The following is a 16,175-nucleotide window of genomic DNA, read 5'->3' as shown; positions in this document are numbered from 1 at the left end:
TGGAATGTACCCACTCCCCTCTCTCTGAGGCCAGAACGCTAGAACATTCGGATCAACAATTCACTTTCACAAAATGAGAGGCTACACACAGGCTTCATACTTAGGCAGGATCTGCATTCAGGGAGGTGCCTCTGCATTCCCAGGGGGACCCCCCCACCCCAGTCCACCGATGCGCCTCTCGTCGTCACTAGCCCTCACCTCCTCATCGGGCTTCGATTCTGGGACCCACCATTATTTTCACTCCCTTGCGTATCTCATCAGCCCCCACGGCTGCACCTCCACTTTGCAAACCCATCGCTCTGGCTCCCTCTCCGCCCACTGTGCACCTGCAGCCACACAGCAAAACGTGGCGGGAGAAGAACCTGCACTTGCTCGCTGGTCCCACTCATTCCCCACAGCTCTTAACACCTGCTCACAAACTGGATATTTTGTTTATTATAGTAACAGTTTATCATCTTTAAAGTATATGTCCACTCAGGAGGGCATGGATCTTTGTCTCTTGAATTCAAGCACTGGGTACAGAGCCTGGTACACAGTAGGTGCTCAATAAGTTTACTGGTGAACAGCAGGCTCTCCAATGTGTGGGCAGCGCATAATCTGTATTAGGAGGTGAAGCCAGTAACTGGACAGGCTTTCCCAGCAGGCTCTCCAATGACTGGGCAGGTCTGCCTACAGTCCTGGGATAGATCAGTCTGTTTTTCTTATTCACAACTAACCTCTTCCAATGTCCTGTGGCCACCTTGTTCCAAAAGACAGTTGTGATATAGCTCCATAGCCATGCAGTCTATGTTTTAACTATTGATCTACCTCACGGCCTCTTGCTCATGGCCAGGGTCCACCCTACCCATCTCCATGTCTTCCTGGATCTACTCGCTTCCAGACTCAATGGCTGGAATCCGGTTCACCCACAACACAAAGCCACAGCCCCAGGGGGCTCCCTGCAAGCTGGCCAGGGCTGTCCCCAACTGACGATGCATTGATGGCTTCTTAGCCCCTGGGGACACCAGTTAGCAGGAAGGCAGACACACCCTGCAGAACCCAGAGTCAATCACCAAGCAAGGCTTCCAATGACTTTCCAGCCCTTTTTCTGAACATGGAGAAATCGTGTTATCCTGTCTCTAACCCCCAGGTACCTGCTTATCCCCCCTCCGACAGAAAGAGCCCGTCTCAGCGTGCACACACAGCAATTATAGAGTCTGCACATGTGGCTAATTCAAAATGTGAATTCACTCGAACTACATTAAATTAAGAATGCTGGCTGAACGAAGGCGATGACACACACCCCCTGATGCATTTACATAAAAAATGCACCCCAGCCCCATTTTAGGTGCCCCACTGGCACACGTGAGCAGCAGCCACCACACTGCAGGGGCCAAAGGGAGGACTTTTCTGTCTTGGACGGGGCTGAGGGCGTATCCCCCCCCATTGTTTTGTTTTCATGGCGTTTATCTCTATGGCTACCTCCTCTTTAGGACACACGCCGTATGATTTAGTTTCATTTATAGTAGTAAAATTAAAGTCCCTTTCAAAATGCATCTATGTGGGCAAAAGTAAAGCCACTTAATTCAAAGAAAATTAATAAAAATGAGAAAAAATTAGAAAACTGAATGAAAGAACGCAGGGTGTACAGACATAGTCATAGTTGCGAAGGGTGGTTTGCGCACAACCCATGTTTGGAGAACACAGTTCCCAGGAGGAAGTCCACTCTCTCCATCAGCCAGGCCCACCGTGGCTGCCCCGGCCTCCCCCACCCCTTGCTTCATCGCGTCCCACCCCTGCACACCCCGGGCCCTGCTGCAGCCTCAAGCCACTGGGACCATTCTAAGCCTGCTTCCTTCTCTGTCCTCCTGGGGAACCGGGCAGCACGTGCAGACCTGGGTTACAGCAGAGATGGCACCCCTGACACCACCCAGGTTAGGCTGTGCCCTCCAGAGGCCCAAGAGGCCCTTGAGGAAGAAGCTGAATTTCTTCCACTTGTCCCTGTGTCCCCCCCCCCCCCCCGGGCTCAGGGACAGACGAGGCACCAGGAATTGATGGCTGAATGAAGGCAATGAAACATAAGCCCTGATGCAGCTGCTGGGCTCTGCGGTTTTTAAAGAGCCTCAGCAGTCAGGGCGTCATGGGGTCCTTACAACATCTCAGGAGATGAATCAGGCGGGGTTAACGTCCCCACCTGGTCCTCTATCTTAAGGAGACCCCCGGGTTCCAGGAGGGTGACGGCCACTGTCCCAAGGCTGCAGCCCAAGGATGGGCAAAGAACACTGGGCCAGGCGAGGGCACTCTGTCCCTGCCAGAGGGACTGTGGGCCTGCCCAGGTCTCCCCAGGCCTGCATTTCCTCATCCATCAGGCGGGGGGTCAAGACACCATTGCTACTGCTCGGCAGCTTGCATGGCACTGGGAACATCAAGTGAGATTGTGGATGGCAAGCCGCTCTGTAAACTGTAGAGTGCTGTGCACAAAGCTGAGGATGGCCAGCCACAGTCCTGAGTCCCACGCCTGCCCTCTTCACAGACCTGGAGCTCCCATGTGACTCCTCATTTTCTTCTGCTGGGAAGCCTGTCAGCACCCCAGACCTGGCAGCAGAACGCCTACCATGTCTGTGCCCCCCACTCCTGTGCCTGCTTCTCTTGAGGAGACGGCCCCTTCCCGCACTCGGACACTCTGCTGGGGTTGGAGCCTGGCCAACCAGCGCATTGCACCCTCCCAACAGTAATGGATTCGGGGTGCCCCTGAGGCCCCATCAGAGCCCATGGGGTGCCACCCGGGGGCTTGGTGGGACAGTTCAGAGAGAGCTGGACTCTTCTGTTGGAGTTTATTCTGGGAGGGTGGACCCTGCATTGCTGGCATCAACTTGCCACTATACGGAGGCTGAAGCACACGGAGGCTAGAGCAGAGAGCAAACGCAAGAAGCAGAGAGAGCCATCCCACGATGTTGTCTGAGCCCCTGGATCCACCTGCACCTGCAGCTCTCTTGGTTCCCCAAGTCAGTAAATGTCTGTGTTTTGCATGATCCAGCTGGAGGCGGGTGTTCTAACCCTTGACCAGCTGGTGTCTAAGCACTGGGGACAGGGCAGGACCTGCTAGCGCTTCAGCCTGAATGGAGGGTCAGGCAGATGCCTAGCCCAGCCCTCTCCATCCAGCCAAACCGAGCTTCAGCCCCAGCTCCTCCTGGAACCTTCCAGACCACCCCAATCTACTCCTACCCTCCAGCCCTGAACGCTGGAGGGGGAGGAAGGAGAGAGATTCTAGTGTTTTCTGACACTCTTTAGGAGCATGCAGGCCTATGGGGGAGGGGTTAGTGAGGAGCCCAAGGCTCGGAGGGGTGCAGTGACTCGCCAAGGTCACAGAGCTTACAGCCAGAGGCAGACATCCAGAGCCACAGTGACCCAGAAGCCCAGGCATTTGCCCCACGGCCTCTTGCTGGGCTCAGGGAACAGGGATGCTCGCTCAGCCTTCCCACCTCCCATCCTCCCAGTTTGAAGCTCTCCCAGCCCCCTGGTCTCTGGCCAGCTCCTGGCTCCCAGCCTCCAGAAGCTGTCTGTCACTTCTTCTCCTCCAAATCCCCCAGACTGCTCCCTCCTGCTTCCCATCCCCTGCGCCCCAGTTCTGACTCCTGCGCCAAGAGACACAGCCCACTCCTGACCAGCGAGATGGCAGAAGAGCACGCATGACCCCGTGTTGGGAGCTTCTCGAAGCAGGAGGTGTGTGGTCTCAGCTACGGGTGCCCACAGCTGCTGCCCGACACCCAGCACCCAGTGGACCGTTGGAGACAGCTCTTGGGGCCTCCAACTTCCTTCTGCCACACGTCTGGGTGGCATCTTCCCAAAGGGCAGTTTGGTGGAAAAAGGTACGAAACGGGGGCTTGGGGCTGGAGGGCCCGGCTTTGAACCCAGCCTTGACCCTGGCTGCCATGAGCTTGGTCCCGGCCAAGGAGGGTCGGACAGTACCTACCTCCCTGGGCAGCTGTGAGGAAGAAGTGGGCTCATTTGAACATGTGTCAATACCGGCACAGAGCCTCACTGTGCGTCATTGTGATTACTGGTCTGTAGGGTGGTGACACCTTAGTGACCTGCCTGTTCTGTCCACCGCAGCTCCCCCGCTGGGCCAAGCCTCCGTCTGGGCCTCTTCTGGCCGCTGCTCCTTCCTCACCCGTTGGAGGGAGCTGGAGTCAATCCTATTGGCCCAGCTTGCCCAGACACAGGGGATCCCCAGGCAAGGCCCCTTACCTTGACCCCTTCCAGCTGAGCTTCTAACACCTGTTGTCATTCTAAGCCCTGGGCAGGTCCCCAAGGCTGTTCATCAAACACAGATGCACCTGCCTGGGGCCCAGGGAGGATGGTCCAGAGACACCTGCAGTCAACAGTCTCAGGTGGCCGGCTGCCCCTTGCCCAGGAGGCCTGACCCAGGGCTCCACCTCCTCCACGGAACCCCATAAGGCCCTCAGGGGACGCCCTGGAGTGACAAGGTCATGGCCACCCTGGAGGGGGGAGGGGTCAAAGTAACCCTCAGTGTCTGGGATTTTAAACTTTTCATAGATAAACTCATCATGATTCCAAATCTGGCCCTTCTTCACACACTGTGAGAGCCAGGTGGTACCTCGCTGAAGAGGTCGGACCAAGCAGAAGCTCCCCAGCCGCCTGTGGAGTCCATGGGCTGGGGTGGGGGCGCAGCCGGAAAGGATACTGAAGCTGCGGTCGGTGATGGCCAGGTGCCAGAGGTTAATGCGCAGGTCGTCGGCCGACATGTATGTCTCGCAGTCGCTGTTGACAGAGATGGAGTTGATGTGGTAGGTGTGGCCATTGGCGAAGACTCTCCGAGGGCTCACCTCCACCATCAGGTCCATGGGCTTCAGCACAGGCACCTGCAGAGGAGGAGGGGCGGTCAGGGCCAGGTGAGAGGTGATGGGGGAGGGGTGCTGGCAGGAAACGTCCAGAGCCACTGATCCAAACGAGAGGCCAGGAGTGCGCCAGCGGCTGGTGAGGGCTATTCTACAGGCGTCAGGAGCAAGCAGTACTACGTGGCCGGCGTCCATCAGTGCCAGCCCTGTACAAAATCCTGCCTCCTGGGATTGGTTCTGAGCCTGCTGAATAAATGGCGGAACCCCTCTGCACCCCAATTTCCTCACTCTAAAGTGGAAGGAGGAGATACAATGGCAGAGTCAGATGTTATCAAACATTTGTGTCCCTTGTCTAGGGGAAGTGGCTGCTGGGGCAGGGACTACATTTCCCAGCTGTCCTTGCACCAGGTGTGGCCACATGACTGTTCTGACCAATGGGGTGTGAGCCCTGTGATGTCTGGCACTTGGGTGGTTAAGAGGCAGGTGTGACTTCTCCACGCCTTTCCCCATCCTCAGCCGGAAGGTGAGGACCAGTCATTTAGGATGGAGGCACGTGGGATGCAAGGAGCCTGTATTCCTGCAGGAGAACCGTGTGCCATCCAGGATGCGCATGCCGGAGCTTTCTCGACTGAGAAATACATTTCTGTGTGCTTGCCCCGGAATGCTGGGGTTATTTGTTACAGCCACCGTGTTGGGCAAACTCCCACCTCAGAAGGCTGGCATGAGGATGCCCACCTTTGCTTCCCTCTGTGCCCTCTGCCCGCTTTGGACACCTAGTGAATGCCAACTCCTCCTGCAAGGTCTGGAGTTAAAGCCCTTTGGATATGCAGCCTGCCTGGAGCCTGCTCACCCAGCATGCTGCACACACTCTGTCAGGGCTCCCGGCATGCACTGCATGTTATGCTAGGCACGACTCCCCATTCCAGCAAACTCTGAGTGCTTCAAAGGTAGAGACAGACACACAGACATGGCCTCAATGATCTCCCAGGCCTGACCCAGATCTGATGCTCAGGAAATGGGGCTCACCAGTGAGACCCGGGTGCCCAGATGAACCTGAACCCCTAAGTCACGGAGTCAGGAAGCGACAGAGCCAGGACCAGAAGCCAGGGGTGATGGCCCTGAGGGTACCACAGTGCAAAGGTGTGGACCTGAAACCTGACGGCCACTTAGACCCTCTCCTGCCACTTAACTACTGTTGTCTCCACTGGGGACATCAGGTCTCCGGGCCTCAGTTTCCTTATCTGTAAGTGGGGCAACACTGCTGCCTGCTCAGGGCTACTGTGCGATTCCATGAGTTAATACAGATCAAGTGCACCTGGATTAGTACTCAGTACACGGGGCCTCCTCCCCCTCCTCTCCAGGAGGGGACCAGGAGTGGCCGAGCCGGGGCTCACACAGCCACAGAGCTTCCAGAGTGGGCACTGGGAGGGCGCTGCTGCAGGTCCCCGTTTATCAGACATTCAACTTCAGCTCCAAGCCTCCCCTTTCCTTCCTCAGGGCACAGTCACTGTCTGCCCCAAAGATTCCTGGACTCTTGGGAGCCACAGCTGCTTCTGGAGAAGGTCAGAGCACCACTGGCCTAGCAAAGTCTGCCTCCCCCTCCTTCTGGCTACATGATTTCCTCCTGGCAGCCTTGCGGCAGTTCACCTAGTGCCCCCGCCGTGCACTGCTATCCCCAGACCCTGTTTCAAAACCATTACACAAAGAAAGGAGAGGAAGAGGAAAGAGAAACCTGTCCTGAAGATTTGGGGGTTTTGTGAATAAAACTTTCCCCCACCCCCACTCTTCTGGAAGGCACAGTCTAGTCAAAGCAAGGGGCAGGAGCATAGACACGAAAGGCTAGTGTGACAAAAAAGAATAAGGATTCATCTGGCTTGTATAGAAAGGGCTTTATGGAGATGGAGACTAATAGGGTTTTGAAGGATGAATAGGAGTTCACCACACAGACAAGATAGAGAAAGGCCTCCCTGTGTGCCCCTCTGTCACAGTGATGACTGCCAGAATGGGGTTGACTCTGTGTCTATTTCCTTGAGGGGTTGGGTACACTCTGGCACTCAGTCTCATCTTACTTAGCTCTGGGACCCCACAGACTTAGCACAGGGCCTAGCTGCCTCCAGCATGAAGAGTACAGATTAGGCAGGGAGCTGTGCAGGGTTGGGGAGGCTTGGGTGAAATGGGGAGGAGGCAAGGTGAGAGGCTGGATGAGGGAAGACCCAGGCGACCGCATTCTTCCCCGTTTCTCTTCCTCCAGCCTCGGTCTCAGTAGGTGCCCTCTAAGGATGCGTGTGACGTACAGAGACAAATCTCAGATGCTGGGAAGGAAACAATCAGGGTTCCCACGGGCCACTGGGTCTGCGGCAAATGCCGCGCCAATCAGGAGGTGATAATTGCATCCCTCCCACCAGATGAAACCTCATAAACTTTCTCGGGGCTCACGGGGCGCAGCGGGGGCGGGGGGGGGAACGACCGTCACCTCCATTACTCAACGTCAAAGCGAATTGGCTTCCCCGCTTTCTCAGGATTTATTCATGCAATTTGCCAGTCATTTAGAGACCGACGTGTTTAAACATTTATTCCCCCTTCTGGGAACAACATTGATTACCGTTTCGTATTTATGACAACTCGGTGGACGCTTCACACAGGCACCTGCTAAGTCATTGCAGAAAAAGCCAGTCATCGTTTCCAGTTTGCCGGTGAGGAGGCAGGAAACGCCCAGGGCCACCTGACCAGCAGTGGGTGGTCTGGGAGCAGTGTGGGAGCCTGGCGAGGGGCTGGCACCACCCTGCTCTGGGTGAGCAGCATGGGCCGCCGGGAGCAACGCACGCACGGTCAAGGCGGGAGCCCAGGGAGCGGGATTGGCATGACACGAACCCTTTCAAATTGGCTGGGAGCAAGCACTTTCAGACGCTTATTCTAACTCAGTCTTGGGACCCTGAGGCCCCTCCCGAGCAGGGCCTGTGCCCACTTCTTAGGACTGAAGGAGTTTTACAGCCAGACTGCCTGGCAATGTTTGTTCTTGTTCCAGATGAGAAACCGGGGGCTCATGGAGGCCAAGAGCCCTGCCCAGGGCCAAACCACCACGAAGCGGCAGAGGCAGGATTCGAACCTGGAGCCCTATGACTTCATGTCTCACAGCCTCTCCCCTGGAAGAAAGATGAGCCCTTTGGCTTTTAGTCATGCTGGGGGCAAAAGTCTGCCCTCCGAAGGCTCTGCAGCCTGACCTTCCCCGCAGCTCTTAAATCAATGGTTTTTTATTTGGTTGGTTTGGGTTTTTTGTTTTGTTTTGTTTTTGCTTTTTTTGCTTTTTAGCACCACACCTGTGGCACATGGACATTCCCAGGCTAGAGGTCAAATCGGAGCTACAGCCGCCGGCCTACACCACAGCCACAGCAATGTGGGATCCGAGCCTCGTCCGTGACCTACGCTGCGGCTCACGGCAATGCAGGATCCTTAACCCACTGAGCGAGGCCAGGGATGGAACCCGCATCCTCATGGATACCAGTCGGGTTTGTTACCGCTGAGCCACAAGGGGAACTCCTAATCAACAGCCATCTTTGCAGTTGGGCCTTCATAAAGGCTGCAAGAATCACAAATTCCAGGCGTCCCTGTGCCCCTCGGCAAAGGGCTTGGAACCCACCAGCCTCCGCCCACGGCTCTCCCCTGGCTCTGCCGCTCCTTCTGCTGAGCCACCCTGGGTGAGCCGACACCTCTCTCTGAGCCTCAGTTTCCCTCTTTGTGTAACAAGGGATTGTAGGACTGCTTTCCAACCTGGGGTGCAGCAGAAAAGTGCCTCCTGGACACGAATCTCGCCTCCCCCGCCCGAGGCTTCCGGGGGAAAGACGACTATGACGACGGCCTCTGCTTTGCTGGGGAGGAAATCGAGGCGCCGAGCAGGGAAGGGACGGCGGCCACCCAGCGAGTAAGCAGCCGGGCTTAGCTCAGGATCGGAGCCGACTGGGGTTCAGATCTCAAAGGCCCTTCCAGCCCTAGGAGTCTCACTGTCCGAGAGACGCAGCACAAGCTGCTCCCCCAACTGGGGGCGTCCCCGGAATCCCCGCGTTCAGCATCGTACCTGCAGTGACGTCACCGTGGACAGGTCCTTAAGCTTCCCCTCCTCATCTTTCAGGTTATAACCCTCAGGCCTCTTATCACGTTCGGTAATCTTCCATAGTTTGATAGTTTTATCTTTAAAAACAGAACAAACAGGATACGTGATGACATCAGCGTGGAGAATGGAGCAGCCCCGTGGGTCCCCTAGACAAGGGTGCCTCGGTCTACCGCTGTCCTGTCCTTCGACGGGCGGGTTCTTTCTCTTCTTTTCTTTCCCAGGCTAGGGGTCAAATCGGAGCTGTAGCAGGCTGCCACAGCCACAGCCACAGCAATGCGGGATCCGAGCCGCATCTGCAGCTTACACCACAGCTCACGGCAATGCCGGATCCTTAACCCACTGAATGAGGCCAGGGATCGAACCCACAGCCACAATGAGAACTCTGGTTCTTTCTATTTTGACTCCTGTTAATTGAAGCAACGAATATCTTTGCAAATGGAGCATCTGTCCTCATGTGCTAGCTCAGCACAATTGCTTTCAAAGGTGAAATTGCTGGGTCAAAGGGCATGACCCTTTCAAGGGCAGGTGTCAATCTCAACTGATTTCCACAAAGACTGTACGATGATGCTTCCTGCTTTTTACCCGGCATTGGTGGACACAAGAGGGAAATTCATTTCCTATTTCTGAGACACATCCCACCCATCCAGAAACTCTGCTCTCCTGCAGCCTGACTTCTCTGGAATCCTGCCAAGAACATCAAACACCTAATCCTAACTAGCTGGGACGGTTAATTTTAGGCGTCAACTTGGCTAAGCCATGCTACCCAGATATCTGGTCAAACATGTGGCTGTTTCTCTGAAGGTATTTTGTAGATGAGATTAGCATTTAAATCCATAGAGTCAAGCAGATTAGCCTCCATAATGTGGGTGGGCCTCGCCCAATCAGTTGAAGGCTTCAGGGGCGGGGGCGGGGGCGGGGGGGAGACTGAAGTCCCCAAGGCATAGGCAGCTCTGCCAGCAGACAGCCTTCAGTCTGGAGCTGCAGCACCAGCTCTTTCAGCCTGCGCTAGATTGTGGTCTTGCCAGCCCCATCATGTGTGCCAACTCCTTAAAATAAGCCTCTCTCTATATATCTAAATCTATGTCTACACGTATGTCCGTATCTCTGTACACACACACACACACACACACACACAGACACACACACACACACACACCCTATCAGTTCTGTTTCTCCAGAGAACCCTGACTAGCACAGCAGCCAAAACCAACACGCCAAGTTCATGAAAAGGAAGGGGAGAAAACTAGTGTCGATTAAGCAGGTGTCCAGGGACAGGCGGCCACTAGGAAAGGGTGGAGCTGGGATTCAAAACCAGGGGTGGGAAGCTTTGAGGGCGATCTGTTAGGGAATCCCTGAAGACTGCCTTTCCTCCAAAGAAGCAGGAAGAGAATGACACTCCCTGTTAAATGATTTAAATACGCATTATACAGGGCACGTGAACGAGGCTCAGCTGGCAGCCCTGTTCTAGGCTCGTTATGATGTCATTTCCTTTCATCCTCCCAGTGACCCGCGAGGCAAGAGCGCCGTTAAGCGCAGAAGAGGAAGTGGCAGGACCAGGGTGGGAAAGCACGGGGCGCTCCGGCCCCAGGTGCCCTGTCCTTGCGGGGACCTCTCACTGCCTGTGCGTCAGGCCAAGAAGCGCCCCTTGGGCCTCGAAAGGGGTTTGCTGAGCCCGACCCTGTGCCAGGCTCTTGGAGCAGAAGCAGCAACTGGAATGGCAGGAGCCCGGGGGAGCAAGCCTGGGTCAGCAGCAGGGGGAGGCCCAGGGGCGAGACCCCTGGCTCAGCCGAGGGGTCAGCGGAGGCTCAGCGGGAGGCGGCAACACCCAGCAGAGGCCTGAGGGATGAGGAGGGGGTTGGCCAGGTGGGCGCGGAAAGGGCCGGCCTTCGGGCACAGAGCTGGGTTGGTGGGCTCTGATCTGACCACTTTCAGGGACACTGTTAAGGCCACCCTAAGGAGTCTGAGTCCCTCAGCAGGGCAGGTGGCCTCACCCACCTGGGGCAGTGCCAGCTGGTCTCAGGGGGCCGGGTGGGGCCATCTCCCTCCACCATCATCGTCAGCCCAGAGAGAGCACAGGTGAGGAAATTCAGAGGACCAAGACCACTCCCCAAGGTCCCCAGATGGGGACAGACTCCAGGCCTGTCCTAACTCCCACCCCAGGCACCTTTGATGATGGGGGTGAGAGGTGACAGAGGTTGAGCAGGAGGACGTGAATGTGGGAAGCCGGGCCCCCGGCCCCAGGCCTACGACTGGCAGAGGTAAGACGGCCTCTAGAGCCACAGGCTCCCAGGGGACCAGAGCGAAGCAGGGGCCTGGCCAGGAGCCTCCTTGGGGGCCGGCTGGGGACGCACAACCTCTGCCCGAGGCGGGCTCCTCCAGGAGTGCTCCCCTGGCACCATCCAGGGAGGGCCCCTCCACTGCGGGTGGTCTGGGATTCTGGGGGGTGTGGACCAGGGGATAAGTTGGCATCAAGGGCTCCCTGCATTCCCGTCTGGCCTCCTCTGTCCACCCCCCAGTGCACGTATCCACAGCGAAATTCAAGGCGCTGCTGTTTTTCAGCAGTGGGAACAAGCCTGTGGCCCCCCGACGGGGCGGTGGCAGGGGAAGGCTGAGCCAGTGTAGTCACGGCATGGAACATACATGCTGCTCAAAACATTATTTTTTAGGTGCTCTAAAGACTTAGACAAATGTGCACAGTGTAAGTGAGGTGGAAAAGGGATTTGATACCAAACTGCTCCAACCCGCGTGCACAAGAGCGCGCTCGCACACCCGCGCACAGCCCGGCCCTCACCGTTGGTGGACAGCAGGGAGTGGGCGGCATTCTGCTGCGGGAGCCACTTGATCTTGTTGATTTTCTCCTCTATCTCCAGGCTCTTGAGATAGTCGAACTCCGGCTCGTGGCTCTGGAACGTGCTGTAGACGTCATACTCGCCCTGGCTGTGCGGCGTGTTTTTACTCTGCAAGGAAACCGACCCTGAGCTCCGGGACCGTAGGCGGAGCGGGAGTGGCCTGGGGCTGGGGACCGGACTGGTTAAACCTGCACGGGGACTGACACAGCCCTGGTGACTGGGCATCTATTCGAAGGTCCGAGGAAACGCTCTGCTTTTTGCTTTTTTTTTTTCCTTTTTTTCTTTTTTCATGGCCCCACCCGTGGCATATGGAAGTACCCGGGCCAGGGATCAAACCTGAGCCTCCTCAGCAACCAGAGCCAGGGCAGTCGGATTCTCAACCCACTGCACCACAGTGGGAACTCCAAATTCTCTGCTTTTTAATTATTATTATTATTATTTATTTATTTATTTTGCTTTTTTAGGGCCACACCCACGGCATATGAAAGTTCCCAGGCTAGGGGTTGAATGAGAGCTACAGCTGCCGGCCTACACCACAGCCACAGCCATGCAGGATCAGATCCACATCTGCAACCTGCACCACAGCTCACGGCAATGCCAGATCCCTAACCCACTGAGCGAGGCCAGGGATTGAACCTGCATCCTCATGGTTACTAGTTGGATTCCTTTCTGCTGTGTCACGACGGGAACTCCCCTCTCTGTTTTTTAAATGGCCAAGACCTCGTGGTGCAGCCCTGGCCAAACCCCATCACCTCCTCGGTCCCATAAGTAGGAATGTGTTTACTGAGCACCTACTGTGTGCAGGACACTAGCTAAGTGTTTCTCGCACCTCGGCTTGTCCTATCTTCAATGCCCCTCTCTAATGGGCACCACGACTCTCCCCATTTTACAGATGAGCAAGTGGAGGCTCAGAGGGGAATTGACCCACAAGGCCACGTGTCCCCAAAGTGGCGTCATTCATTCCACTGAGTCTGCCCGGCATCAAGGCCAAGGTGAGCAGCGAGGAGGAAATGGGAAAAGCCCGTGATGAATAGTGAGGTGTCTGCATGGAGATGCTCAATAATAGGGCCTTTAATCCCCAGGTTCTTCCAGGGGTTCAGAAACACCACCTCCAGGCAGGCTATTCCAGGCCGCTCCCCTATTACCAGGAATTCTGCGGGACAACAGACCTCACCCGGCCAAGGCCGGGGGCTGAGCAAAACTGCCAACCCCAGACAGAGAGCAGCCCGCAGGTGCGGAAGGTCCAGCCTCCCCCGGCCCCTCCACCCAGCTCTGGCCGGGACAGCACCAGCTCACCCAGGCAGAGGGCACTTTAATCACAGGCTGAACCCAGGCTCCGCCTGTTCTGTTCTGTTCTCCAGGGTCTAGGACACAGGTGCCATCAACAAACTTCTGCTCAGCAGATGGTCTGTGAGCCGACCTGGTGGACCCCTTCCCTGATGCTGGGGCCCCATCCCTGCATGCCCGCGAGCCCCTTCTGTCTAGCCCGGGCATCCTGGTGGGATGCTGAGAGGCGCTGTGCGGCTCAAGGGCAGCCCCACCCCGACCGGGCCCCAACACACCTCTGGCTCCCGCTGGAAGATGACGACCCGGCCACCCTTGTCGCCTGTGGCCAGCAGCTCCCCAGTGTGGTTGAACTCAACGGTAGAGATGATATCGGCTGTGGAGGGACAGAGACAGAAAGGCAGCTCATCAGGACCCCGCACGGCGCAACGGAGCAGCACAAAGCCCACCCGCCCCCAGGGCCCCCAAGCCCTGGGCTGGGCCGCCGAGGGCAGCAGGAGCCTGAGGGGCTGGGAGCACTGATGAGGTCCCCCCTCCACCCGCTGGCAGTGGGATGGGGACTCTCACAGGTGCCTTTCATTCTTTCCTCCTCCCCTTCCTTCCAGAAGCAGTTCAGGGGGTTCCTTGTGTGCTGACCAGGGGACAAGTCCACCTCTCAGGGCCGCAGAGACCACCTGTCCCCTTCCCTACCCCCCACTGAGCCTCCCAGGGACAGGACCCCCCAATCGTCACATTCCTGGCCTAGACCCTGCAGGCCCCCAAAGCTCTGGTCAGGCTCCGGCACAGTGGATCTACCTTCAAACGAACGGCGGATCGGACCCCCCCCCACCAGGTACTCAGGTGGCCCCAGAGCTGACACCTGCCCCGTAGGCGTTTGCCTCACAGCCGTCCGGGTGGTGGATCCCCTCCCGATTCCTGGGCTGCTTCTGCTCCAACCCCATCCTTTGCATCCTCTGCTCCCTCCTCCCGCTGGCTCGGGCCCGGCCTTGGGCTCACCCTGACTGCCCTCTCTGTCTCACTCTCCGCATCCAATCCCACCGGCTCAGCCTTCCAGATCCGTTCAGATTCCAATCACTCCTCCCGCCTGCTATCGCATCCCCTCCACTTCTCCCGGTGGGGACACAAGCTGGCCTGGACAGAGCAGTGGACGGAGACCCCTCAGAGGCCTCCGGAGGCTCCCCACGGACAGAGTAAAAGCAAAGTCTCAGAGTGGCTAAAGCCTTGAGTGCCCTGCAGCCCCCAGAGGCAGGCCACTAACCTTCACCCCATCCTGCACCTGCCCCCCGCCTCTGGCATCGCCTCCCACCCTGGGTTGGGTACCACTGCACCTCGTGATCGGCTTTGGCCCGCGGGATGCCTGAGGACAAGCTGCTGTCCTGCACCTCTGCCACTGCCCGGGGGAGGACCTGCCCAGGCCAGACACCGGCCCAGGGAGGAGGAAGACCACACGCAGCACAGCCGCCCAGCTGAGCCGCCCCGGCTGACCGACGGCTCACGGAGACCAGCCAAGCCTGGAAGAGCGGGCCCCGCGGATGCAGGCTGACAAGTGCTTATGATGACACGATGGTCAAACGCCCGTGTTTGACTCGCGAAAGCCTCCTCTTCCACTACTTTCAGGCTCTGCTCCTTCACCCGACTCTGGGCTCCTTACTGTTTCTCAAACTGCCAGCTCCCTTTTGTCTCAAGACCTGTTCTCTCAGCCTCAAGTGGTTTTCCCAGTCCCATCTCCTATTTCGATTCATGCCTTTTCCTTTTCCAATCAAGTGCCTTCAGAGGCCGCCCCAGACGCAGTGGCACTGGCCCTCAGAGCCGCAGGTAAATGCCAGCTCTGATGGTGAAAGGAATGAGGGCAGAGGGCGGGTGGTCCAGAGGCAGGATGATGCACTGGGCATACTCAGTGATCACAATAAAAGCACGTTTCCTTAAACTTCATTATTATTATTATTATTTTGCTTTTTTCGGGGGGCTATACCCTCAGCATATGGAAGTTCCCAGGCTAGGTGTTGAATCGGAGCTGCAGCTGCCACCCTACGCCACAGCCACAGCGATGCTGGATCCTTAACCCACTGAGCGAGGCCAGGGATTGAACCCGCATCCTCATGGATGCTAGTCGGGTTCTTGACCTGCTGAGCCACAACGGGAATGCCACATTTCCTTAAACTTTAAAGTAGAGGGCATAAAAATCACTATTGAAAAATTAATAAATAAAAAAATAAAGGGGATGAAAAATAAGGAAAGCAGCTCCTTGGGATCTTCTGAGTGTAGAAGCAGGAAGGGCCTCAGGCCCGCTGCCCAGCACTAGCCCTGAAGGGGCAGCCTGCCTGGCCCAGGGCCACCGAAGGGCCACAGCCGGAGCCACAGCCCAGCAGGGCCGGGTTCCCGCGCGTGCACTAGCTCTTGCTGTTTCTCATCAGCACCCCCTTAGGGGGGAAGAGCAGGATATAAAACTGTGATAAAATGCTTTTAATTATATAGACCAGTGATCACACCCACGTTAAACAGCAAACAAACTGGGCGGATGGAAAACAAGCTGGGAGAGAATTTCCACCAGGTTAAACAGAGCTTGCGTGAGGCTGGTTGAAAGAAAATATTTTTTCCTCCTCTTTCTATGTTTCTATGTTTTCTAGATTTTCTGTAATGGATCTTTATTTTTAAATAGTTGATGGAGGTGTAATTGAGAGACACAAAACGCACATATTTAATGTATTCAATTTAGTAATGAGTTTGGACATATGCATAATACATCTGATTTTTACGAGGGAAAAATAACAACGCTGTTAAATTAAAACGCCAAGGTCACCACTGGTACCCAGAGCAAATGTGGTCCATAAATGCTGGGCAGTTACCACAGTAACAGACACTAATGTCTGTGACGCAATTGACAATTTATATGTCAGTTTTACATCCGCTGCCTCCCTTGAACCTCACGCCAGTCCCGAGGGAGATATGACTGTTATTTCTATTGGCAGCTGAGGAGATGGATGGAAGCCCAACCACAGTGACAACCCCTTGAGCCGTTCCTGCACCCGTCACAAGCCCCTGGGTTGGAGTCGGGCTCCAACGCCTCGGCACCTTGGTCTTGGCTGAGATGCAGTT

At 56.3% G+C, this 16,175-nt stretch overlaps 1 protein-coding gene across 5 annotated transcripts in view; it reads right to left on the bottom strand.

Annotated features, from left to right (window-relative positions):
- Nucleotides 1–16,175, bottom strand: part of PPP2R2C (protein phosphatase 2 regulatory subunit Bgamma) — a 133,816-nt gene that overhangs the window by 37,988 nt on the left and 79,653 nt on the right. For all 5 annotated transcript variants that reach the window (XR_002346552.1, XM_021100973.1, XM_021100969.1 and 2 more), the window contains exons 2-5: nucleotides 13,358–13,455; nucleotides 11,738–11,903; nucleotides 8,911–9,023; nucleotides 4,685–4,862 (exon numbers count right to left, since the gene is read on the bottom strand). Coding sequence is in view for 4 of the 5 variants with exons in the window: in XM_021100969.1 (XP_020956628.1) it covers nucleotides 4,685–4,862; nucleotides 8,911–9,023; nucleotides 11,738–11,903; nucleotides 13,358–13,455 (555 nt within the window). In the remaining variant the exon portion in view is untranslated. The remainder of the gene's footprint in view (nucleotides 1–4,684; nucleotides 4,863–8,910; nucleotides 9,024–11,737; nucleotides 11,904–13,357; nucleotides 13,456–16,175) is intronic.

The sequence above is a fragment of the Sus scrofa genome, chromosome 8, assembly GCF_000003025.6.
Source record: "Sus scrofa isolate TJ Tabasco breed Duroc chromosome 8, Sscrofa11.1, whole genome shotgun sequence".
Classification (NCBI taxonomy): Eukaryota; Metazoa; Chordata; class Mammalia; order Artiodactyla; family Suidae; genus Sus; species Sus scrofa.
Note: the sequence above shows the minus strand (reverse complement) of the source record. Positions and strands in the feature narration are given on the sequence as shown.